At 42.6% G+C, this 25,479-nt stretch overlaps 1 protein-coding gene and 1 long non-coding RNA gene across 4 annotated transcripts in view; one reads left to right on the top strand and one right to left on the bottom strand.

Moving 5' to 3' along the window:
* PRORP (protein only RNase P catalytic subunit) overlaps positions 1 to 5,758 on the top strand; it is a 136,895-nt gene extending 131,137 nt beyond the window's left edge. For all 3 annotated transcript variants that reach the window (XM_086363590.1, XM_086363586.1, XM_086363587.1), the window contains 2 exons: positions 2,672 to 2,867; positions 5,442 to 5,758. In XM_086363590.1, the coding sequence (XP_086219716.1) occupies positions 2,672 to 2,867; positions 5,442 to 5,573 (328 nt within the window). In that variant the 3' untranslated portion in view covers positions 5,574 to 5,758. The remainder of the gene's footprint in view (positions 1 to 2,671; positions 2,868 to 5,441) is intronic.
* Positions 558 to 20,681, bottom strand: LOC147349256 (uncharacterized). Its single transcript, XR_015149745.1, has 2 exons — positions 20,391 to 20,681; positions 558 to 831 (listed from the first exon to the last, which is right to left on the bottom strand). It is a non-coding gene; the product is annotated as an uncharacterized LOC147349256 (long non-coding RNA).
* Between the last annotated feature and the right edge of the window lie 4,798 nt (positions 20,682 to 25,479).

Below are 25,479 nucleotides of genomic sequence, written 5' to 3'. Positions count from 1 at the left end.
GAACAAGTGAGTTGTTTGAGAAAGGACGAGAGGTAGTGGGAAGAAACTACCAGGCAGAAGGAACAGGAGGTGTTCAAAAGGCCCACCTTTTGAAAAAAAGACCACCACCAAAAAAGGCCTTCCCGGTGGTCTAGTGGCCAAGACTCTGCACTGGAAGTGCAGGGAGGCCAAGTTTGATCCCTGGTCAGGGAACTAGATCCTACATGCTAAAACTAAGAGTTCACATGCCACAGCTAAAGATCCTGCGTGTCACAACTAAGACCCACTGCAGATGGGGAGGGGGAAAAGAGGGCTGTCAGTCAGGAATGAGGGGAGCTGGCAGGCCAGCGTGGATGGTCAGTTCTGAGGTCGCAGAGAAGGCAGGGACCGCATTACAGAGGACCTCGTGGGCTCTGGATTTTATTCTAAATATAAAGGGAATGTTGTTAGGAGCTACAGCTTCCCAGGAAACCAAAGGAACGTGGAAAACATGATCAGCAAGGAAATACACAGTGTCCATAGAGTATGCAGAAAGTAGCTAGTCAGGATGAGCACAGATCTACAACACCGAGTATTAACTGTTAGCACGCATTTAGGTTCTCATACTGTTTATGCTGACAAAGGTTTATTTACAACTTAGCATGGATCATGAGCGAACCTCAGTCCTGAGTCTAGGTTTCGTTGGGTTGAATGTGATAACTTCAAGATTTGTCAGTATTGTCCAAACCGTTTGTTCTTTAAAAGGTCAAATGGAGGAATTCTCTGGCAGTACAGTGGTTAGGATGGCGGTCTCACTGCTGTGGCCCAGGTTCAATCCCTGGTCAAGGAACTAAGGATCCCACAGGCCAAACACTGCAGCCAAAAAAAAAAAAAAAAAAAGTCAAATGGCACTCAATGCATAAGGCTGGAAACTAACCCCTCCTTCAGATCCCAAATCAAATCTCATTTTTCTGTAGCTAAGTTCTTTTATTTATTCATGGAGTGGGTACTTCCATCTTTCCAAGACTCTAAGATAATAGTAATGCCCTTCCTTCAGTCATGTTAGGCAGCATTGGCTAAACCTGAGGATCACAGGCTTGAGAATCAGTCTACCCTGGTTCAGATCATGGCCCTGTCACTTCCTGTCTGGGAAGTGTTTCCCTTCTCTGTGTCTTCTTTTCTTCATAGGTAACCCTATGGGGATTCAGTGAGAAAATACTTGCAAATAGTACATGTGAAACTCTTGGCACAGAACCAAGTACATGGAAAGCATCTGTATTTGTTGCTGTCACCATCATCATTATTTTTCATAGGTAGAAGAACTGAGTAACGGTAGTGTTATAACCAAGAAGCCTGTTGGAAATTGGTCTTGTGCTTGGTTTGGAGCCTGTATTTATTGTATATGCTGAAATTCCAAACCCAGTGGTAAAGATTGATTCAGCCACCTTCTATGGCTTTGGATTTGAGTGTTTAAATTTTTAACATTAACTCTGTTTGCCACTAATGTGCCAAAGAAGCGTGTTCAAACCTAAACTAGGGAGAATAGTATAGTGAATGCCCCCGTGACTGTCACTCAGCTCCCGTAACTACTCTCATTTGTTAATGTTGTTCCATATAACCCCCACATTTTTTTCTTTTTCCTGAAGATTATTTTAAAGACAGATTCCAGTTATTTTATCATTTCACTTGAAATTGAAATACTTCAGTATAAGGTATCTTGTAAAGGCGGAGAAGGCAATGGCACCCCACTCCAGTACTCTTGCCTGGAAAATCCCATGGACAGGGGAGCCTGGCAGGCTGCAGTCCATGGGGTCTCGAAGAGTCAGACACAACTGAGCGACTTCACTTTCACTTTTCACTTTCTTGCATTGGAGAAGGAAATGGCAACCCACTCCAGTGTTCTTGCCTGGAGAATCCCAGGGATGGGGGAGCCTGGTGGGCTGCCGTCTCCGGGGTCGCACAGAGTCGGACACGACTGAAGTGACTTAGCAGCAGTAGCAGCATCCTGTAAAGGATCCACTTTGGGTCATTTGGATCAAGGTATACGGCTTAATCACATGTTGCCATCTGAATCTCCTGAGTCAAGATAACTACTGCTGTTTTTACAGCACATGTATTCAAGTACTCACTACTGATGTTGGGGGCTCATTGGAGACTTTGAGCTCCTGGCTCTTCTCAGACTGGAGGTACCTTTGGGTGCTGATCAGGATGGCTACCCAGAAGCTACTTGGAGATACCAGTTTCAGCTTTGAGGTTAGCCCCTTACTTTTGTAAGAAAGTGTGCTCTTGCCCTGTTAGTATTATGAATGTTTCTTGAATTCAGGTGAAGAAAGGGGTAGGGGAAAGATGTGCTCTGTAGTGGATGAGGCAGATGAGGAAAACTCCATGGGGACACAGAGAACCAGCTTTTAAGTATAAAGAGAGAATTACTGTTAGAATTCTCCGTTCTAGTGGTAGAGTCCAGTTGAACTGCTAAGAATCCTAAGCATTAGCATTCCTTTCCCTGTAGCTGTCCATCTGTTTTCTCGATCATGTTGTCTACCAGCTGAAGACTTGCAGGTAGTTCATAAATATCCTTGATTGATCATATCAGTTAAGAGCAAAGAATACTTCTGAGGAAAGTAGAGAAAGAAGTAAACAGCATGGTGAAGAATGCTGTTCTCTGCCTCTTTGGACGTGTGTTTGATTGTGTCCATTCTTCTGTCCGGCTCAGCTCTGAGGATGATCCGTTCCTTCTGTATGCCACACTGCACTCGGGAAACCACTGCAAGTTTATCACAAAAGACCTGATGCGAGACCACAAGGCCTGTCTGCCTGATGCCAAGACCCAGCGCCTGTTCTTTAAGTGGCAGCAGGGACATCAGCTGGCAATTGTTAGTAAGCATCCAGGAGCAAAAATAACCTTTCAGGTATGTTATCCATCCTCTCTATAACATCAGCAGAGCCAACTATATAGTAAGAATGTGACATAGTCCAAGAACGGTGCAACTAGTTCTCCATGTTTTGTTTTTCATAGCTTTAGTTTGGTATTTCGAAGAAGGCAATGGCACTCCACTCCAGTACTATTGCCTTGAAAATCCTATGGACGGAGGAGCCTGGTAGGCTGCAGTCCATGGGGTTGCTAAGAATTGGACACGACTGAGCGACTGAGCGACTTCACTTTTCACTTTCATGCATTAGAGGAGGAAATGGCAACCCACTCCAGTGTTCTTGCCTGGAGAATCCCAGGGATGGGGGAGCCTGGTGGGCTGCCGTCTATGGGGTCGAACAGAGTCGGACACGATTGATGAGACTTAGCAGCAGCAGCAGCAGCAGTTTGGTATTCGGAATTAGCCAGATCCTAAAAACACAGAGTCTGCCAGAGCAATGTTTTCCTAGGCCAACCCCAGGTTAACTGACGTATTGAAAACCCCTGAAGTGTCATCAGTTGTGACTTCAGTTACGTTATCAGTTACAAATCCCTATATGTGTTTTTTATTTTCCTATTTATTTGCCATAGCTCAAAATTCTGTCTTATGGCTCATCATACTTCTGTTCTGCTGAATAATTCTTTTTCCTGTTTAATCCACTTTTGTGGCACAGTCTCAATTGAGTTCTTTTTTGATTCTAGTTGAAATACCTGTAAGTACAAGGATGTCTCTTGTTTAAAAGCAAAGAGAAAATCTAAAGGCAGTTTACTACAGAAAAATACACTGCTGCTGCTGCTGCTGCTAAGTCACTTCAGTCGTGTCCGACTCTGTGTGACCCCATAGACGGCAGCCCACCAGGCTCCCCAGTCCCTGGGATTCTCCAGGCAAGAACACTGGAGTGGGTTGCCATTTCCTTCTCCAACGCATGAAAGTGAAAAAATAAAGTGAAGTCGCTCAGTCGTGTCCGACTCCTAGCGACCCCGTGGACTGCAGCCCACCAGGCCCCTCCGTCCATGGGATTTTCCAGGCAAGAGTACTGGAGTGGGTTGCCAATATACTAGCCAATGGTAAATACAGTCCAGGGCTCAACAAACAGACAAAAACAGCATTTGTAGGAGATACGGTATCAAATGATACCACAGAAATGCAGTCAGCAGAAACAGTATGGGACCTGGTTTCCTCAACAACAAAAAACTGCGAGAAAAATAGAGTTGAAAAGAGAAGGTCTAGATTGTAAGAGACTTGAGAGAGAGTTTAGGCAGTCACAATGTAACAACCTTATTTCAATTCCTATTCAGACAAACTATAAAATATAATTGCACACATATAATAATTGGAAAAATGTAAACAGTAGAAATTTGATGATGTTAAGGAGTTGTTAATTCTTAAGTATAATAATAATATTCCTTTTATATTTACAAAATAAGTTCTTATGTTTCAGAGATACATACTGAATTATAGAAAAAATGATAATCTGAGATTTATTTCAAAATAATCTGAGGGGTTTTGGATGAATGGATTAAGTAAGATTAGCCATGAATTTTGATGATTTTTGAGGCCGGGTAATGGGTATATATGAATTAATTGTGCTGTTTCTTTATTTTTGTATATTTGAAAATTTTCTCTGTTTCATTCAAAATCATTAAAGACAAAAAAGGAATATACATTTTTTTTTCTTATAGAGATCTTTAACCTTAAAAATGAAACCTCCCCAAAAAGGAACTCCTAACAATAGGGTTCTTTTTTTTTTTAATTGAAGTATAGTTAATTTACAATGTGTCAACTTCAAGTATGCAGCAGTAATACAATGGTAGATATATATATGTGTGTGTGTGTGGATGTTTGTATATGCGTATGTATATATATATATTCTTTTTCAGATTCTTTTCCATTACAGGTTATTATACTGTTTATCTTTCTCTGTGCTATACAGTAGGTTCTTGTTGTTTACCTATTTTTTTTTTAAGTGAGGAAGTCCTTTTTTTTCCTTCTTCTTTTTTCCTTATTTTTGGCTACACTGGGTCTTCATTGCCGCACACAGGTTTTTTCTTAATTGTGGAGAGTGGGGGCTGCTCTTGTTGTGGAGCACAGACTCTAGATGCACAGGCTTCAGTAGTTGGGGCACAGGGGCTCATTAGTTTGGCTCTTGGGCTCTAGAGCGTGCAGGCTTCAGTAGTTGGGGCTCAAGGGCTCTAGAGCACAGCCCTGCAGTTGTTGTGCATGGGCTTAGTTGTTCCTTGGCATGTGGAATCTTCCCAGATGAGGAATCAAACCCATGTTCCCTGTACTGGCAAGCAGATTCTTTATCTACTGCACCACCAAGGAAGTCTTCTCTTTTATATGTAGTAATGTGTATCTGTTAATCCTAACTCCTGTTTTACCCTCCAACCCCCACCGTTCCTACCACCAGGATTCATCTTCACAGAGCTGGCTGCTCTTTGAAAATCCATTGTTAAAGTAAGACAAAGAATACATCTCTGAAGCAAACTAAGAAATCGTCAGAAAAGAAAGGGAAATGGCCAGATATTCCTATAGTGTTGTTCTCAATGTGTGGTTCCCTTTTTAATTCAACAGCATATTCTCAGCTATGACACCGTGGTGCAAACAACTGGAGACTCGTGGCACATACCTTATGATGACGACCTGGTGGAAAGATATTCCTACGAAGTGCCAACCAAATGGCTTTGCCTTCACCGGAAGACGTAAAGACTCTTACCCCATGCTAAGCTTGTGTCTGGGTGTCCTCCTGGTTGGCATCAGAGCTCTTAAGTTGATGCTTTTTAGAGCATTGCTTCTGTTCTGTTTGATTCAGTTTTTCCTGTTTGGTCCAGTTGGTTTATATATCAATAAGTTGACTTTTTAATTAAATGAGATATAATATCTTTTCATAACTCGTTGCATTTTTCCCCCTAACATTTGTTAGGATTTGAGGCTTATCTGAAGTTGGGGAACTCAATACGAAGTTATGCCTGCATTGGTGTATGCTAAGTCACTTCAGTAATGTCCGACTCTTTGTGACCCTGTGGACTGTAGCCCACCAGGCTCCTCTGTCCATGGGATTCTCCAGGCAAGAATACTGGAGTGGGTTGCCATGCTCTCCTCCAGGGGATCTTCCCAACCGAGAGATCGGACCTGAGTCTCCTCCAACTCCTGAATTGCAGGCAGATTATTTACTAGTGAGCCACCAGGGAAGACAGAGTGATGCCTACCTTTCTCTTATTGGGCCAGCCATTCCATTTACATGGGCAGCAGGGTCTTCTGGTATCCTTTTTGGTGCCCTTCCAGGTCCATCAATAGCAGAACCAGTCCATCTGCTGTTGGGCTCCAGGTTATTTGTAAACCCCTTCTCCATTTCTGGTATTATCTCATCCTCTACATGTTATCTCCTACCCACACTGAATCACTTATGATCCTCTGATGAACTGGCTCAGATGTCAAAGGCTTATTAGCAACTTTTACTTAGTATCCAATGATTTGGGTTGGAGGAAAGGGGGCACTTCCTTCTTTTTAGACTATGATCATTTTTCTTCATCCTATAATGCCTTTTCAGGATTAATTCAGGATTTTGTGAATTCCATCGGGCTTCCCTGATAGTTCAGTTAGTAAAGAATCCACCTGCAATGCAGGAGACCCCAGTTCAATTCCCGGGTTGAGAAGATCCACTGGAGAAGGGATAGGCTACTCACTCCAGTATTCTTGGGCTTGCCCTGTGGCTCAGCTGGTAAAGAACCCACCTGCAATGTGGGAGACCTGGGTTCGATTCCTGGGTTGGGAAGATCCCCTGGAGAAGGGAAAGGCTACCCACTCCAGTATTCTGGCCTGGAGAATTACATGGACTGTATAGTCCATGGAGTCGCAAAGAGATGGACACAACTGAGTGACTTTCACTTTGATTAATTCCATCACTTGGGATGAGGGTTTTCTAAATCATATAGATTTGTTTCATTTCATCAAGTTTGGCTTACTTTACCAAAGTGAGTAAATTTTCATAATTGCGTTTCTGTTTTACTTGCTTGCTCAGCAGTGTATTTTTCCCCCTTTTTTGGCAATGTACTTCTTGATTTTAACTGAAAAAATTCATGTCTGCAACACTACAACAGATTTTTCCTCATACATACTATATGATTTCATATTCAAGAATAGGCAAAACCAATCTATGCTAGAAAAAATCAAAATAGTAGTTGCCTGAGGATAAGGGCACAAGAGAACTTACTTTGTGGGGGTGATGGAAGGTTCTGGGTGGTGCTAACATAGTGTATATAATGTTAGTCAAAATTCATCACACTAAACACTTAAAATTGATGCATTTACAACATAACTGAAAAAAGTATATTAGCATTAAAAAGTTATTTACGTGAAATGAACAGTGACCTAATTTACATAAGACCAGGTACACAGATATAAGTAGGGTATATATTATGCACAGGGAAACAATCCAGGAAAAACAGAGGCAGGGATGTTTGATCTCCTTACCCATTATTGGATTCAACACTGCTGCCCCCAGAGGAAGGAGCTCTCCAGACGAGGGTCTGATAAATTGAGGGCATTGAAAGATGTTAAGAGTCAGAATGCTCTCAAATGCAACCTTTTTTCCTAAATTTCATGAACTACATACTTAGAACACTGGGCTTTCAGTGAGCTAAACTTTTTTTTAAAGGAACTATCCTAGTTTTAAGAAAATTAGGGGGAAATGCATTTGTTAAATAAGCCTGTCTAAAAGCTTAATGCAGATTCCTACCAAGTTGCTCCTAGGGACAGGGTAGGATGCAGAAAGAATGTAGGACTTTGGAGCAGGAGTGAACCTTGAAGAATGATGTAAGGCCAAACAGTTGCAGTTTATAGATGAGGAAGATGGGATGGCTCCCCTGGATCCCACAGCTAGTTAGTGGAGACATTTCAGCTATAATCCAGCTCTTCTGATTCTCAGCCAAATAGTCTTTCTTGTACTGTACACTGTGATTTAGGCTAGAGTAGTTCATAAAAACTCAGCCTGAATGGTAGAGCATCCGGTGTGTAGAATTAGAAACTTTGTTAGCTATAAAAGAGAAAGTAGGAAACAAGAGAAAGGGAACGGGGAGGACAATCTCTTAAAAGGCCCATGTTTCCATAGCGGCTCATCAGGGTAGAAAATTGTGGTAGGGAAATTATATGATTTTTGAACTCTTTGATGCCATTCCAAAACAAAACCCCTAATCTCTGCTGGAGGTAAATTGAGGTGCATCTGTCATTTGTCTAGAAGGAGGGGAATTCTAGGCTGCTCAGGGTCAATTGCACTGACATGGAACCCTGGGGAGTACAGATTTTTCTCTGAATGAAGACAGCTGGTACCCAGCACTTAGGCTACCTTTGTATTCTGATCACCTGAGTGAAACAAAAGCTACCTGTCTAATTCAAAGTCCCAGACACTGTGGGAAGAAGGAATTCTTTAAAACCTGCGCCCTGGATTGAGAGTATCTTTAGAGTCAGCCAGCCGTGAACAACGAAGGCTTTGAAACTCTGCCACTGAAAAGTATTTCTAAAGTGCTTTGTACTTCCCCCTGGCATACTCCTGAATTTATATTCTCTTTTCCTCCTGCTGTTCTCAGACCCAATAAAGAGAACATCTCAAAGGAGAAGCCTGAGTTCATTCTCTTAGGATTCCGCTGGGACTGTCTCACCTCAGATGCCTTGTTCTTCACATTAAATGAATTTTTCTCTTCAAGTTTGTACTTAAATATAATTAGTTTCCCTGGTCCTCTAGCAGGTTTCTTGCTTTTTTAAAAAAAAAAACTGTCCTAAGATATTATATAATGCAATGTGTTCATATTATTAATAGATTTATTTTTCCCTGATAACTTCATTCTAAAGGAGGCATAGAAAGGAAGGATATGTTAGGTAGGCACCTGAATTCTGGCCCATCATGGTGAGTCTTTGCTAAAAATCAAAATTACCAGGATAGTTGAGGGCAAAGCTAAACGGAGTCCTGGACCTGATACTTTTGCCCATCTTTCAGCAACCTGGAATTTCTAGAGTGATAAACATCTAGGGAACCCTTGTGGGAATGACTGGGAGTGGAGGAACACAGACCAGTGTGATGACATTGTGGGATTTAGGTCTGAGTTCTTTCAGGGCTGGGACTGAAATTTAACAGTCTCCCAGTTAAATCTGAATTTCAGATAAATGACAGTTCTTCTGTATAAATATGTCACAGGTATTGCAGGGACTTATTTACCCTAAAATTACTTACTGCCTATCTGAAATTCACAATTAGCAGGGCATCTTACATTTTTATTTGCTCCATATGGAAACTCTAGGTGGGAATTAGATGGGAAGATGAGGGGTAGTGGGAAATGAGGCATCTATAAAGCCCATAGCACCACAGGAGACTGGAGGGAAGCAAGGATAAGAAAAGATGTAAGTAAAAGGCAGCCTGAGCAGGAGGTGGGGCTGAGGGCAGAGGAGAGAAGACCAGCTTTTTTCTGCTTTATCCCAGCCAATGACAATCTTGAGTCTACATGATACAAATGAAGTAAGTTCCATTCACAGATCTACTTAGAGGAAGCCATACAGATCAGTGAGATGAAAGAAAATATAGGAGACAGAACATTCTCTCAGTATTCAGTTCAGTTCAGTTCAGCTGCTCCATTGTGTCCAACTCTTTGTGACCCCATGAACTGTAGCACACCACGCCTCCCTGACCGTCACCAACTCCCAGAGCCTACCCAAACTCATGTCCACTGAGTTGATGATGCCATCCAACCATCTCAATCTCTGTTGTCCCCTTCTCCTCCTGCCCTCAATCTTTCCCAGCATCAGGGTTTTTGCCAGTGAGTCAGTTCTTCGCATCAGGCAGCCAAAGTATTGGGAGTTTCAGCTTCAACATCAGTCCTTCCAATGAACACCCAGGACTGATCTCTTTTAGGATGGACTGGTTGCATCTCCTTGCAGTCCAAGGGACTCTCAAGAGTCTTCTCCAACACCACAGTTCAAAAGCATCAATTCTTGAGCCATCAGCTTTCTTTATAGTCCAACTCTCACATCCATACATGACCACTGGAAAAACCATAGCCTTGACTAGACGGACCTTTGTTGGCAAAGTAATGTCTCTGCTTTTTAATATGCTCTCTAGGTTGGTTATAACTTTCCTTCCAAGGAGCAAGCATCTTTTAATTTCATGGCTATAGTCACCATCTGCAGTGATTCTGGAGCCCCAAAAAATAAAGTCAGCCACTGTTTCCACTGTTTCCCCATCTATCTGCCATGAAGTCATGAGACCAGATGCCATGATCTTAGTTTTCTGAATGTTGAGCTTTAAGCCAACTTTTTCACTCTCCTCTTTCACTTTCATCAAGAGGCTCTTTAGTTCTTCTTCACTTTCTGCCATAAGGATGATGTCATCTGCATATCTGAGGTTATTGATATTTCTCCCGGCAGTGATTGATTCCAGCTTGTGCTTCATCCTGCCCAGCTTTTCTCATGATGTACTCTGCATATAAGTTAAATAAGCAGGGTGACAATATACAGTCTTGACGTACTCCTTTTCCTATTTGGAACCAGTCTGTTGTTCCATGTCCAGTTTTAACTGTTGCTTCCTAACCTGCATTAAGGTTTCTTAAGAGGCAGGTCAGGTGGTCTGGTATTCCCATCTCTTTCAGAATTTTCTGCAGTTCCATTGTGATCCACACAGTATTTAATGAAAATAAATGCCACAAAAGAAAAGAGATGGGATCACCAATGAATAAATGCAATAAATCTTGAGAAATAATCTTCAATTTTCTCTTGTCATGCCTCTGTTATGGTGTTTCAAGATTCCCTGAAGACTTTTGTCCCCACATTTTGTCTCTGTTGGCAGTATCTGACAGATACTTCCAGAGACTACATATATACAACTTGCTCTCAACCAGGAATTGAAGTAAACAGGAAGCCAATTATCTAGTCACAGATAAGAGCTAAAAATAATCTGTTTTGCTACCATAGTACTTTAAAAAGTACACTCTTATCAAATGGATTAAGTTATTCAAATAACAATGATCAGTTCAGTCGCTCAGTTGTGTCCAACTCTTTGCAACCCCATGAATCGCAGCACGCCAGGCCTCCCTGTCCATCACCAACTCCCGGAGTTTACCCAAACTCATGTCCATCGAGTCGGTGATGCCATCCAGCCATCTCATCCTCTGTCGTCCCCTTCTCCTCCTGCACCCAATCCCTCCCAGCATCAGGGTCTTTTCCAATGAGTCAACTCTTCGCATGAGGTGGCCAAAGTACTGGAGTTTCAGCTTTAGCATCATTCCTTCCAAAGAAATCCCAGGGCTGATCTCCTTTAGGATGGACTGATTGGATCTCCTTGCCGTCCAAGGGACTCTCAAGAGTCTTCTCCAACACCACAGTTCAAAAGCATCAATTCTTCGGCGCTCAACTTTCTTCACAGTCCAACTCTCACATCCATACATGACCACTGGAAAAACCATAGCCTTGACTAGATGGACCTTTGTTAATTTATTGTAAATAGCAGTGTTATGTGACAGGGTTTTGGTAGCTTCTGACAAAGTTAATGTAGGATTAATTTCAACCACATTTAAATGATCACAACATTAATGTTTCCAGTGTTAAAGTCCAACCCAAGAAGCAAAGGCTTGAGAAATCATAATTTGTTATATGATAGACACATAAATTCATTTTAAGGAGATCAGTTGAGATCATCCTGTCACTCTCAGCTGGGCTAGAACATTACTACATATCAAGTTTAGTTCACATCTGAATATTGAAATTCCACTTTTTTCTTTTTTTTTTAATTAAAAAAGGGTTTTTTTTTTAGCTGAAGTATAGTTGAATTACATTGATTCAGGTGTACGGCAAAGTGATTCAAATATATATGTGTGTGTGTGTGTGTTTTTTAGGTTCTTTTCCATTATAGTTTATCACAAGATACTGAATATAGTTCCCTGTGCTATACAGTAGATCTTTATTGTTTATGAAAGTCCATTAATAATACAGCTCTCTTGTGTCTTCTGTGACTGCATCAGAACCAAGAATGTCAATGTCTGGAATTCCCTGACAGTTCCGCTCCTCATTTGGCTCTCAGGGGCAGAGTGACATCTTGGCCAGGCAGGATAGTATGGGGCCTCCACCTTCCTGAAACAGGTTCCTCTGGAAGTAGATATGGCAGGTCAAACCAAAGGTAAGTTCCTCACCCAGACTTATTACTTAAGATGTACTGTATTATTAATTCTTTAAAAATAAATCGTTGTATTTTCTTCCTCTTTCCAGTGACCGTGCCATAGAATCCAAAGCTTCATTTTTTTCTGTCCTCTGCTGCAAAGCTCAGTAGTCTAACACTATTAAGTTTTTATACATATCTATGCCTGTTTTATATATATACACATATACATATATATATGTTGGTGGTTTAGTCACTTAGTTGTGTCTGACCTTTGGGACCCCACAGACTATAGCCCCTCAGGCTCTTCTGTCTGTGGGATTTCCCAGGCAAGAATACTGGAGTAGGTTACAATTTCCTTCTCCAGGGATCTTCTCAACCCAGGGATTGAACCTGAGTCTCCTTGGCAGGCAAATTCTTTACCACTGAGCCACCTGGGAAGTCCCATATATTACACATTTATCCACATAGTTTTTAAAAGATCATTCATTCTCTGTAAGCTCTTTTGTAATACTTTTTTTTCCCCACCAGACAAAAAACAAACTTTTCCTTGTTCTCATAGTCTTCTAGCACTTTTTCCTCATGTACTTCAAACATCATAATATAAATTCATAAAACGAGGCAGTCAAGCTAGGGCATTGCTGTACACCATAAAATCCTGTTCACGTGGTGGTGTACTCACAAAACACTAATCAAGGTTTCCTTGTGTTCAGAAGGAAATTTGAGTTCCAGGAAACTGTCACCCTGATGATAGCTACTGGGTCAAATTAAAGATCATGTCCTTTGGCCCTTAGCCATGTTCTGGCAGGAATAATCAAATCCTTAAAGAAATGGGTCTTTTCCAAGTTAGGCCCTCTGATCTCCAACTCCTAAGGAAATAAACTCTGGTCAGACCAAGTATTTGAAGGCAAAGCCTGAGGAAGTTTTGCTGCTTTACACAACTAAGAGAGCTTTTTATTTTTTAAAGTCAATCATGTGGCTCTTTTTGTTCTTTGATCGGGAGGTTTCTGTGAGGAAATCAGTATTGAACAGTTTGTGCTTTATAAGTGGCAGTTTTTTTCTCTCCCATTTCCACTACTATTACCCCCAGAGATTTCAACAGCTTCCATATTCTGGTCTCATCATTTCTTTCTCTTTTGTTTATTTCCTCAATACTTGTATTTATTTATTTGGCTGTGTCAGGTCTTAATTGCAACCGATGGGACCTTTAGTTGTGGCATGTGGATCTAGTTGCCTGACCAGGGCTCAAACCCAGGCTGCCTGCATTGAGAGTGTGGAGTCTCAGCCATCCGGACCACCAGGGAAGTCCTTGTTCTCATGGTTTCTTAACCACTTAAGCTCTGATGATGCCCCCCGGGAGATGCCAACCTGGATCTTTTAAACTATGTAAAAGTGCTCCACTTTCAGGATGTCAGACTTTCAAGCTCTTCGTTTTGAGCACACCCTCCTTACCTGTCCCACTGCTTCATCTCTACCTTCAGTTCCTAGACCTGTTCTTAAGCCTCTTCCTTCCTCACCTAGAGGCCTCTGTCATCCATTCCCATCTGGTTTTGCTTGCTTTCTTTCTCATCCCACCCTACCCTTAAACTATTCATTGCATGAATGCTTCAGTAACACTTCCCTTGTGCTGCCAGCAAGGCTTTCCTTGTGGCTCAGCTGGTAAAGAATCCGCCTGCAGTGTGGGAGACCTGGGTTCAATCCCTGGGTTGGGAAGATCCCCTGGAGAAGGGAAAGGCTACCCACTCCAGTATTCTGGCCTGGAGAATTCCATGGACTGCACAGTCCGTGGGGTCGCAAAGAGTCGGACACGACTGAGCGACTTTCACTTTCAGTAACACTTCAGATTCATTTACTCATTCTACCTCCTGTGGTGTCCATCTTACCAATTTTAAACCTAACTTTGGGTAACCCGAGATCTGTCCACTTCCTCTGCTCCTACACACCACAATGTTGCTACAAAAGTCATGAAATTACACTGCTGGAACTTCACTCCCATTTGAAGGTTCTTTATTTCATCTTTCAGTGAATTCCCATTAATTTCCTGAAGGAGCTCTCCCAATCTTCTTCATCCTAACTTGAAAAGTAGCTCTTCTCCTGCAGCCTTCATTTCCTTTCTGTTCAGTGGGGAAGATAGTCAGCATACCTCTCACACTCTGATGGATGTAGGATCTTGTTTAAAAAGTTGGTTCAGGTCTCATGTGCCTGGTGATGCCAATGCTACAGACCATGTTTTGAGTAGTCTCAAATGAGCTCCAAGTTTATTTAAAAATAATTATAATACAACACTCAGGATTCTATGTCCTGAGTCATAGCCTCACTCTCACTCTCGGCAGATGAACTTAGCAGGAACTAAGAACCATCTGTTAAGAGCCTCATCAGTTTTTGCTCTTTCCAACAACTTTCTGCCCTCACCTTTTTCTTACTTTTCTAGGTTAGTTTTTCTACCTGCATCCATACTATCCTTTCTTGCTAACTTCAGAACTTGTCCTCTCAGGTAATCTCTTTCCATGGGCTCTTTCTCTCATCTTTGGGCTTGCCTGGTGGCTCAAATGGTAAAGAATCTGCCTGCTATACAGGAGACCCAAATTCAATCCCTGGGATTGGAAGATCCCATGGAGAAGAGATTGGCTACCTATTCCATGGACAGAGGAGCCTGGTAGGCTACAGTTCACGGGGTCACAAAGAGTCAGACACGACTGAGCAGCTAACACTTTCACTTTTCCCTCATCTAACTACAAATTCCTTTGGGCTTCTAGCCTGACATGTACTTCCCTAGGCATAGTGTAACAGCCAGACTTCTCAGAGGAAGGAGCCATCTCTACCCTTGGTTTCTTTCCAGTTCTCCATTTGCAGCTGAGCATTTCTACCTTGGTAGCCTGTGGACCCTCAACCACTATGAAAACAACTCCTCTTCACCCCCACAAAGTGATCTCCTGCCTTACTTTATTTTTCCTGCTCCTTACCTCTTACTTACTTACTTACTTATTTACTCAATTAGCAAATCATGTCGATTTTACCTTCAAAATATCTGTCACAGGCTAGTTATTCAACTCTTAACTACCTCTCCAAAGGAAATAATTCTTTTTGAAAAAGGTTTGTACATGAAGATATTCTTCATAATAATGTTATTGAGAAGAATAACAAAATTGGGAATAATGAAATGTTCAAAACAAGGTAAGGAAGAGACAAATATAATTTTAAATGTTACAGTGATTAAAATGATACTCTGTGTCTTGGCATGGGTTAAGATTTTGTTGATTCCACAGTGTTACATTTTGTTGATTCCACAATCTTTGGGTTCTGGGATTGTAGTTGATTTTTAGTTCTCTTTGTCTTCTGCACAATTTGAAACAGATACTTGAGTAACAGACCATTAGGATTCTCTCTGTCTCCATTTCCACTGAGGCACAAATGTCAGTACATACCAAGATTCCCAGGTGAGTGTGAGGCAGACACTGCACATGCAGAATTTACAAAAGGAATAAAGGAGACTCTGCCTCACAGATCCTGGCCCCTCGGTTCAGTTCAGTCGCTCAGTCATGTCCAACTCTTTGCAACCCCATGGACTGTAGCATGCCAGGTTTCTCTGTCCATCACCAACTCTTGGAGCCTACTCAGACTCATCCATCGTGTCAGTGATGCCATCCAACCATCTCATTCTCTGTTGTCCCCTTCTCTTCCTGCCTTCAATCTTTCCCACCATCAGGGTCTTTTCTAATGAGTTGGTTCTTCGCATCAGGTGGCCAAAGTATTGGAGTTTCAGCTTCAGCATCAGTCCTTCCAATGAATATTCAGGACTGATTTCTTTTAGGATTGACTGATTGGATCTCCTTGCAGTCCAAGGGACTCTCAAGAGCCTTCTCCAACACCACAGTTCAAAACCATCAATTCTTCTGTGCTCAGCTTTCTTTATAGTCCAACTCTCACATCCATACATGACTATTGGAAAAACCATTGCTTTGACTAGACGAACCTTTGTTGGTAAAGTAATGTCTTGCTTTTCAATATGCTGTCTAGGTTGGTCATAGCTTTTCTTCCAAGGAGCAAGTGTCTTTTAATTTCATGGCTGCAGTCAGCATCTGCAGTGATTTTGGAGCCCCAAAAAATAAAGTCTCTCACTGTTTCCATTGTTTCCCCATCTATTTGCCATGAAGTGATGGGTCCAGATGCCATGATCTTCATTTCTGAATGTTGAGTTTTAAGCCAACTTTTTCACTCTCCTCTTTCACTTTCATCAAGAGGCTTTTTAGTTTTTTGCTTTCTGCCATAAGAGTGGTGTCGTCTGCGTATCTGAGGTTATTGGTATTTCTCCCGGTAATCTTGATTCCAGCTTGTGCTTCATCCAGCCCAGCATTTCGCATAATATACTCTGCATATAAGTTAAATAAATACTCCTTTCCTGATTTGGAGTCAGTCTGTTGTTCCGTGTCCAGTTCTAACTGTTGCTTCTTGACCTGCATACAGATTTCTCAAGAGGCAGGTCAGATAGTCTGGTATTCCCATCTCTTTAAGTATTTTCCACAGTTTGTTGTGATCCACACAGTCAAAGGCTTTGGCGTAGTCAATAAAGCAAAAGTAGATGTTTTTCTGGAACTCTCTTGCTTTTTCAATGATCCAACGGATGTTGGCAATTTGACCTGTGGTTCCTCTGCCTTTTCCAAATCCAGCTTGAACAACTGGAAGTTCATGGTTCATGGACTGTTGAAGCCTGGCTTGGAGAATTTTGAGCATTACTTTGCTAATGTGTGAGATGAGTACAATTGTGCAGTAGTTTGAACACTCTTTGGCATTGCCTTTCTTTAGAATTGGAATGAAGACTGACCTTTTCCAGTGCTGTGGCCGCTGCTGAGTTTTCCAGATTTGCTGGCATATTGAGTGCAGCACTTTCACAGCATCATCTTTTAGGATTTGAAATCCCCTCAACCAGGCCAAAGATGTAAGAGAGTCAGAAGAAGGAAAAAGATAAAGATGTTTCTTTATAGAGAGCTGTGGCCAGGTTTCCGGTTCCTTGGTGCCCTCTGACCTTAGGACCCTGGGAAATCGCCTCAATAGGAAGACTTGGGGCTCCTTCAGCAGTCTAGGGAAGTCACCAACCTCAGTGAAAGCTGAAGCCTCTTTGGATGGGCCTGACTCTGCCAGCAAAGCTAGAAGATGACAGCAGAGCTGACGAGGGACACTGGAAATGAGCCAGAGAGGGCTGCTGCCCTAAAGCTGCCCCAAGGGCCAGATGGAGGCCAGCTGGTTGGAAAGAGAGTTGCCTTACTTTTTCTTAGCCTGGAGGGGAACTTCTAGATGGCCAGGGGTTGAGGAAAGAGTACAGGTAGCCACCTACATATAAAAATAGATGGACTCAGCAGAGAACCACCAAAGAGCCTAGAAAAGTGGCCAAGCAGGAAGCATCCATTTTAACTATCTGTCAGGCTCACCAGAGACACCAGCTATAAACAGCTGCTAGGCCTAGAAAGCATTAAGACACCCAGCCTTACCTGTCCTCCACCTTGGCTGGTGGAGGTGGCTGGTATGAGGGAGGGAGGTGTAAAATTGAGCCAGGAGTGGTCAGGAAGGAAAAGTCAACCATGCCCCCACCCCTTTCCACTGGAAGCTTTAGTGTGAAACTGACCTAAGCTGGCAGGAAAAAAATGATACAGTACTGCTTAGAATCTGTTGGTATAGAACTGTGTATTCTAATTTCTGAACTGATACTGCATTGGTGACTTAAAGTGACCATAGCACTGCATATTATCTAAGAGGAACAGAAAAGTAAGGGGGCTTTCCAGAGTTTTTGTCTAAGGCAGGAAAAATGAAAGGAAGAGTGGGAGAACGAAAGTCAGATTGTAGTTTTATCAGCCTGTTCATCATGCTTGTCACCAGAACCCAGGTGCCCCCTTGTGCTCGCTTCCATCATCTCTTGCCCTCATAAAGGTAGCCACTGTCTAGTCTTCTAATAGTACAGATTTTTTTTTTTGCCTGTTTTTATGTTTTATGTAAATGGAATCATTCAGGATGTGTTTTTTTGTGCCTGGCTTCTTTCATTCAGTATTGTGGGAGGTTCATCTGTATTGTCACATGTAATTGTATCTCATTCATTTTCATTATTCTGTAATGTTCTATAGTCTGAATATGGACTTCCTGGTGGCTCAGACAGTAAAGAATCTGCCTGCAATGCAGAAGACCCAGGTTTGATCCCTGGGTCGCAAAGATCCCCTGGAGAAGGGAACAGGTACCCAGTCCACTATTCTTGCCTGGAGAATCCCATGGACAGAGGAGCCTGGGGGGCTGCAGTCCATGGGATCACAAAGAGTTGGACACAACTGAGTGACTAACACCAGTGTGAATATACCACAATTTATCCATTCTGCTTTGATGGGCATTTGGATAGCTTCTAGGCTTTGCCTATTAGAAATAGTGCTATGAATAGTTTATCATGTTTAATGAGCAGAGAGCTATTTTAAAATCTCTGGCATCTTATTTCCTTTCCATTCCCCTAACTACCACCCCACTTCACACCTTCTCAAACTTTCACTTGGACTAATAGCAGTAGCCTCCTGATTGATATCCCCATCTACAGTTCATAAATATACCAAGTTTATCTTCTGGGAGTGTAATGCTCATCATGCCATTTTCCTTACTCGGAAACATTAAATGTCTCCCCATTACCTTCCAGCCACAGCAGTTCCTTTACTTGGCATTCAAGGCCTCCTCCCTGCATTTGTACTCCAGAACATTTTTGTGTCCCAGTCAGGCTAAGCCATTGCCATGACCTAAACACAGACTCTTTTTTTCTTCCTCTGTCTCCCTGTTGTTGGCCACTCCCAGTCCACGTTGCATCATGGTGCCACTCAAACTGCCCCTAACAGCTAACAAATCTGTCAGAGTTCTTGTCCCCCCAGGCTGAGCTCAGACATATTTCTTTCAGCAGGCAGCTTGCATTCCCTGTGGCCATGGTCATTTCCCATCTGCCGTGCTCTGTTGGACACTACCTTATGTATCATGAGCTGCCCCGTACTTAGCATTGCTCTCATTTGTTTCATCTTTCTTGCCCACTGAATTCCAGTGGGGCCCCATCCGTCTCATCTGTGTGTCTCCAGAGCAACCGGTCCAGCTGCTTGCCCATAGAAGAGGCTCAATAAATGCTGGTTGAATTATTTTGGAGAAGTTGTTTGAAAATGTCTTCCTGATTTTTACCTCTGATTCCCACTTCTCCTTTGAGTGAATTCCCCCTCTTGCTCCTTGGTATTTTGTGTGTGTGCTGGCTAGCTCAGGAGCATAGTCTTTGGCGTCTGGTGCTTTGACTGATCTTCAAGAAATAATGATAACCTCTCAATGCCACCCTCTTTGATCATACTATTTAACCCCCTCCATGTTTTAAAAGAATTAAATATTTATTAGGCATCTACATAGACTATGAAAACTGGAATAAAATTTGCTCTGCACCTGTAAGATATCATTTCAGAGTCTCTAGTCTGGAAAAGTGTTTAATCTGTTGTCTATGGTTGATTCTTGAAACTTGCCTTTTTCTCACCACGATGGATGAATTGCACACTAGGAGAAGTTTGCGGATCTCAGCTGCGGTTTATCAAAGCAAGCAGAAAATAAAACTGGAGCACTCTGCTGCTTTCCCATCGGTACCTGGGTTCTCAAGAACTAGTTCCTAAATTAGTGACTGAAAATATTGGTTATAATGATTAGACACCTCATTCATTTGCTCTCTCTCCCCCAGTTATCTCAAGAGAACTTGGGCTTATTCTGAGCACCAGCGATGACTTAATTTTGCGGTGAGAAAATAGGAATGAGAGGAAGCCAATTAGGAAACCTCAAGGAAGAGGAAGTATCTCCAGGCTGAAGGGAAGGCTGTTGAGTCTTATTTCCTCTCTGTTCTTGACTCATCCTCTCAGTGCCTGACCAAATTCTGCACCCCCCTTTCCCCACCTGATCAGGGGGCTGGAATGGGTGTGAGGTGAAATTGGAGTTAGTAGAGTGAAGGAAGTCAAATAACATTCACAAAGACCCCAAGATATAGGGATGCGCCATGGGTGTGAAAATCTCATTGAACTGACTGATGCTTACAATTCCCATCCTCTGTCCACATTCATGGCTGAGGCTACATGTGTGCAGGACAGGGTGGGTAAGAACTGGCTGCTTTCAAAGTTAACAAAACAGACTGAGTTTCACTTCTGAACAGTCGCAGCATACAGTGTAGCCTGGTGCAGTACTTGGCTTCCTTCTTGCTAGAGAAAGAGCAAAACAACCACCGATGCAGGCTTTATTCACCGGTGTCCCCTCCTTTCACAAAGGCAGAAGCAAGTCTTTAGTAGGTGACTTATTTTCTTTGTAGTGCTTAATATATTTTTCCTCCATGCCTTTAAGGGTAGGTACAGCATGCTCACCTGTTTGAGAGAAGACATCAAGGTGGTGGTCACCAGGTGATCTCTGGCCAGCGTCAGATCCAAATCCAGTGCTTGACACTTGGAGCAAAGCCCGACCCTGTTCAGGACTCGGGCCCCTCCCTTCCCCAGTCTTATTTTTCACTGGAACATTTGCTGTTCTCTCAAGCTCTGAAGGGCTTCCTGTGTTATCATGCCTAAGGGGAAGTTGTATGTTAAAAACCACCAACGGTTAAGCCCAGACCAGCTGGGGTCTTCCATTGCTGCTTCCAGTACTCTGGGGAGACCCATGAGAATTCTTAGTGTTTCTCTAAGTCCTTGGCTTTCAGAAATGAGCTCAGTCATCCGTCAAGCATTGGGTCTTCCTTTAAAGGGGGAGTTTGGAAAAACAAGAGAAGCATCAAAAGTTGTAAGAGGGTAATTCTAAAGTTGTTACAGCTAAAAATCAAGGGTGACCTGAAAGCTAAAGGTTTTGGCTCTCTAGAAGGAGTTCCTGGATAGATATAGTTAAGTAAAATGTCCTTTGGGTTGAGCCAATACAAGTTTATTCCCTTTCAAATCAAAGGACAGTGTTACCATTTTTGGAGATGACTGATCGAATTCCAGGCACAGAATTATATAGACTGGTAAGGAAAGGGCAGAGTAGCAGGGCAATGATAATTTGTGACTGCTGTGTCGACAGACACCATATTGTATCCACCACTGGTACTGGAGAGTGAGAGAAACACACGCTGGGTGTTATGGCCAAGAGCACTGGGGAATATTACTTTACTGGAATGTGGTTCGAAGAGATTTTGAGCAGAAGCATAACCATGTGCCTCATGTAAGTCACAGTAGCACATCCCACACCACATTTGAGGCTCCATTGGTCGCTCTCCTTTGCCCATAAATTGTATAGTAGAACTGGAGTACAGAGAAATCACCGTTTTCTCTTTCCCCAGGACTCAGCCAGAATGACAGCTCTTAGGTACCCTACCATAGTTGCTGGGGTACAGAAAGAACTTAAGGACTTCGATTGGTATGAGAAAGATACAAATAGAACCAGGTTCTTGCCCTCAGTCCTCTACTGAGGCACCTGATTGGTGATGGTCTGACCAGGGAGCTACCTCGCTTCAGGTGATCAGCCAGAGCCGCTATGTGTCCAGCTCTTTCATGGCCACAGTGGACTTCTGGGGCATCCTAACTCTCCTAAGATACTCTACCTGCCAGTGTTTCAACACCTGCTTATCACACGGAAACACAGATACGCTTCATTTGTATATTCCCTGGTTCACTGAAACCACCAGCAGAGCATCCTAAGCCAAGGGCTAAATTCTTATATCGCCTTTAAACGCCATGTGATTCAGCGTGTCTGCAGTCCCTGGGAATCTACGCTGCTTCTTTACCTTTGCCTTGTGGGTAACCCCTACCTTCCACCTACCTCCACCCCCAGGGGAGAATGTGGGCCTTGCCAAATGGAGGCCCCCAGGAGATTTTCCAAGACTCACGAGATGTCAAGTCATCTCTAAAATTTTTCAAAAAACCAGAAAGTCATTTCAGAATGTCTAACTTAGTGGCCCCACAGAGAGGAAGATCAAATTTTCCACACAGACACAGCAAGTCTGCCCCCATAGGCTTGTGTTAAAGCTGCAGGAGTATTCGTACCCAGACTTTCATGAAAGCTCCCCAGCCCAGGGGGAAGTCCACCTGGGTGAGCAGTTAAGCTGCTGCTTGACACCCAAGGCACATATTCTTGAAGTCTCTGTTTCCTGGGGATTTCCCTTAGCAATGGAATTAGCAAAGGGTTCGTCTTTCTGAAAGGTTTCCCAGAGGAAATCTATTTGCCTGTGAAAAAAACCTCAAATTCTAATATAAAATCTCTGGCCTTTTAGGTTTTTGAGTTCGGATTTCTCATTTATTCACAAATCTCTTCGAATAAAAACAGTTCAACATAGTACAAAACCCAAGTGGTGAGAATGCATATTCACTGAATGATCAGAGTGCTTACTTCATGCCAAGCACTGATGATACACTCAGGAGCAGATATGGCCACTGCCCTCAAGGAGCCTGATATTCTAATTCTAGCTTTCAGTTTGCACTGTATTGAAAATGAAGTTGACTCCTTGCAGGAAGTATCCTTTAGGGTAATTGTGTTGTTGTTGTTCAGTCACCAAGTCTTGTCTGACTCTGTGACCCCCGTGGTCTGCAGCACACCAGGCCTCTCTGTCCCTCACCATTAATAAGTATATGCCATGCAAAATCCTAGGCCTCTTTTAGGGCCCAGCTTAAATGCAACCTCAACAGAGGATCAGAATTTATTTGAGCCTATGAAATAATTCTCATAGCCAATGTGTGTGTGATTTTAGATATTCCATCATTGCATGGCAGGGTACACCCAGGGTGCTTCACTGAGAGTCATGTCTATGTGGGAAGGAAAGGCAGTTATGAAAAAATTTCTCAGTTGTTCCCTTGTCTTTCTACAGTTTTCAGTTCATTTACTGAACTTTTATGAGCCAATCCCCATAGCAAGGGTCATAGAGAATACAAAGATAAAAGGTATTCAGGCTCTGCTCATCTTTCTTTCTGTGCTACACTGGGTCTTTGCTGCTGTGCACGGGCTTACTCTCGTTGCAATGTGAGGGCTTCTCATTGTGGTGGCTTCTCTTGTTGTGGAGCACAGGCTCTAGCCTTGCTGGCTCAGTAGCTCTGATGCACAGGCTTACTTGCTCCCCAGCATGTGGAATCTTCCCAGACCAGGGATCGAGCTCATATCCCCTGCATTGGCAGGCAGATTCTTAACCACTGGACTACCAGGGAAGTCCTGCTTTGGCAATCTTTAGTGAAGCCTATTAGAGCTCTTTTAAGTTAAATCACATGATTACCAATATGTGATGCTTTTGACCTATAAAAATGGCCATTTTATTTGGTTCAGAGTAATAAAAATTCAAATTATATGCACTGGGCATATAGGGGGAAAGAGGCAGATCGGTGAATCTGAGCTTCTTAGCTGAGGAGATGGGAATGAGTGTCCTTACAGGAGGAATAGGGGAGTGAGGGAACTGGAGAGCTTGAGGAGGGATCAGGCAGTGTATCTCAGAGCTGTGCCATGGAATGTAGCCCTGCAGTGGAAATAGGAGGATGAACTGCAAGACAAGGCTGAAAAGAAAGGCACAGGTCAGCTAAGTTCAAGACTAAATTTTATTGAGTACCTCAAAGAAGTCTGGGCAGAGAAGCAACTCAATGAGATGTTGCTCAGGAAAATGATTCCAAGAGTGTGATCAACAGGAAGAGACTCTACTGTGCCAGACCATGCCAACTGGTCTTAATCCAGGCAGTGGCAGTGGGAGTGAGAAGCAGAAGGAGTTATCCCATAGGGAGAATCAACAGGATTTGGTTACTGGAAGGCTGCAATCACAGTCATCATTTAATGAGTGCTTATTATGTGCTAGGTATCTTGTCTGGTACCTCAGTTTCTTGCCTTCTCTCATCTAATCTCCTAAACAGCCCCCATAAAGAGAATCCACCCTTGAGGAGGTTGCATAAGGTCAGATATCTGGTAACTGTCACAAATGGGATTTAAATTCAAGTTTAAATAGAAAGGGATGCACTCCTAGCCTCTGTGCTATAAGGGAATTCATTCATTCAGCTAAAACTTATTGAGCACTTTAATATATGCTAGGTATTGTTCAAGCTACCTGAGCTGTACAAGTGAACAAAACAAAGATTCCTGCCCTCTTGGCCCTTGGGTTGGGTGAGGAGAGACAATAAACAGTGAGCAAAATTATGAATTATATGATGGAAAAGAGGAGAGCAGAATAAGAAGGATCAGAATTACCTGGGGAGGTTTAGGAGAATTGACAACTATTGCAAGGGTTTGAGGACTTGGAAAATGTATTGTGAGGGAAGGGAACTAACTGGCTTGGGAGAAAAGAGATGGAATGAGGTGTGTTCTGTTTTAAACATGTTAGGTTTGGAGGTACTATGTGTCTCAATGTGAAAAATACCCCATAGGCGATTAGAGAAGACTCAGCACTGGAGACTGATACAGCCAGAGACCTAGTTTTGAGGAAATACCATCATAGAGGGGGTTGTTGAGTGAGTTCAGCCTCCAAGCAACCTTACAGAGAGGTCGTTTTATCTATGACTATTCAGGTGAACTTTTGGAGTTATAGTCTAAGGGGCTTGCTCAGAGTCTAAGAAAAAAAAGTACTCAGTGTCAGGAGGAGTTGGTCCTGAGGATAGGGACCTAAACCTAGGAACACCTTTCATCAGGACACTTGGGAATCAGAGGGAGCCGGAAAGTACCCTGTGTGCCAGAAATGATGTCTGCACTTAGTATTTTCTTAATTGAGTTTCAGTTTTGGATTTTCTTTTTTAGTAATGAAACAGAAGTTTATTTTTTAAAAAATACTCTTGAGAAACTAGAACTTCCTTAAGAAACTCCTTAGGAGGCTCTTAAAATTTTTTTCCTTTAAATGGAAAGTGAGTTTAAGAGGAAATACATTAAAGAGGTAAGAATTCCTTCTTCAATATTACTTGCAACTGGTATTGAAGTGCCAGACTCTTGTTATAGCTGGCTTTCCTAGTACACAAGCTGTTGGGCCAGCTACACTAGTTTAACATCTGATTTGCATTTTACAGTCACTAAACAGAAGTGTGTGTCTTGGGGTAGGTCAAAACAGGCACATTTTACAGTTTCAAAAGTCACTTGCTGTTCTCCCAGAGCTACCTTGCCTGTTTGGAAATTATTCTCATTACTTCATCTACCACAAGCCTGCTTTGAGCCTTGTCCCTTCCGTTCTTGTTCATTATCAATCAAGGCTACTGATTCCTTTATTACACCTATATTGCCTATTGTTAACCGCTCAGTTGTGTCTGATTCTTTGTAATTCTGTGGACTGTAGCCCACCAGGCTCCTCTGTCCATGGAATTCTTCAGGCAAGAATACTGGAGTGGGTAGCCATTCCCTTCTCCAGGGGATCTTCCAGACCCAGAGACCTAGGTCTCCTGCATTGCAGGCAGGTTCTTTACCGTCTGAGCCATCAGGGAAGCCCCATTACACCTATATTTCAACTTAAGTTCCACTTTTAAGACAAAACTGACCAGAGCTCCT

This window comes from Bos grunniens, chromosome 21 (genome assembly GCF_055505025.1).
Source record: "Bos grunniens cultivar Pamir isolate PY7600 chromosome 21, Bosgru_T2T1.0, whole genome shotgun sequence".
In the NCBI taxonomy this organism is placed as follows: domain Eukaryota; kingdom Metazoa; phylum Chordata; class Mammalia; order Artiodactyla; family Bovidae; genus Bos; species Bos grunniens.
Note: the sequence above shows the minus strand (reverse complement) of the source record. Positions and strands in the feature narration are given on the sequence as shown.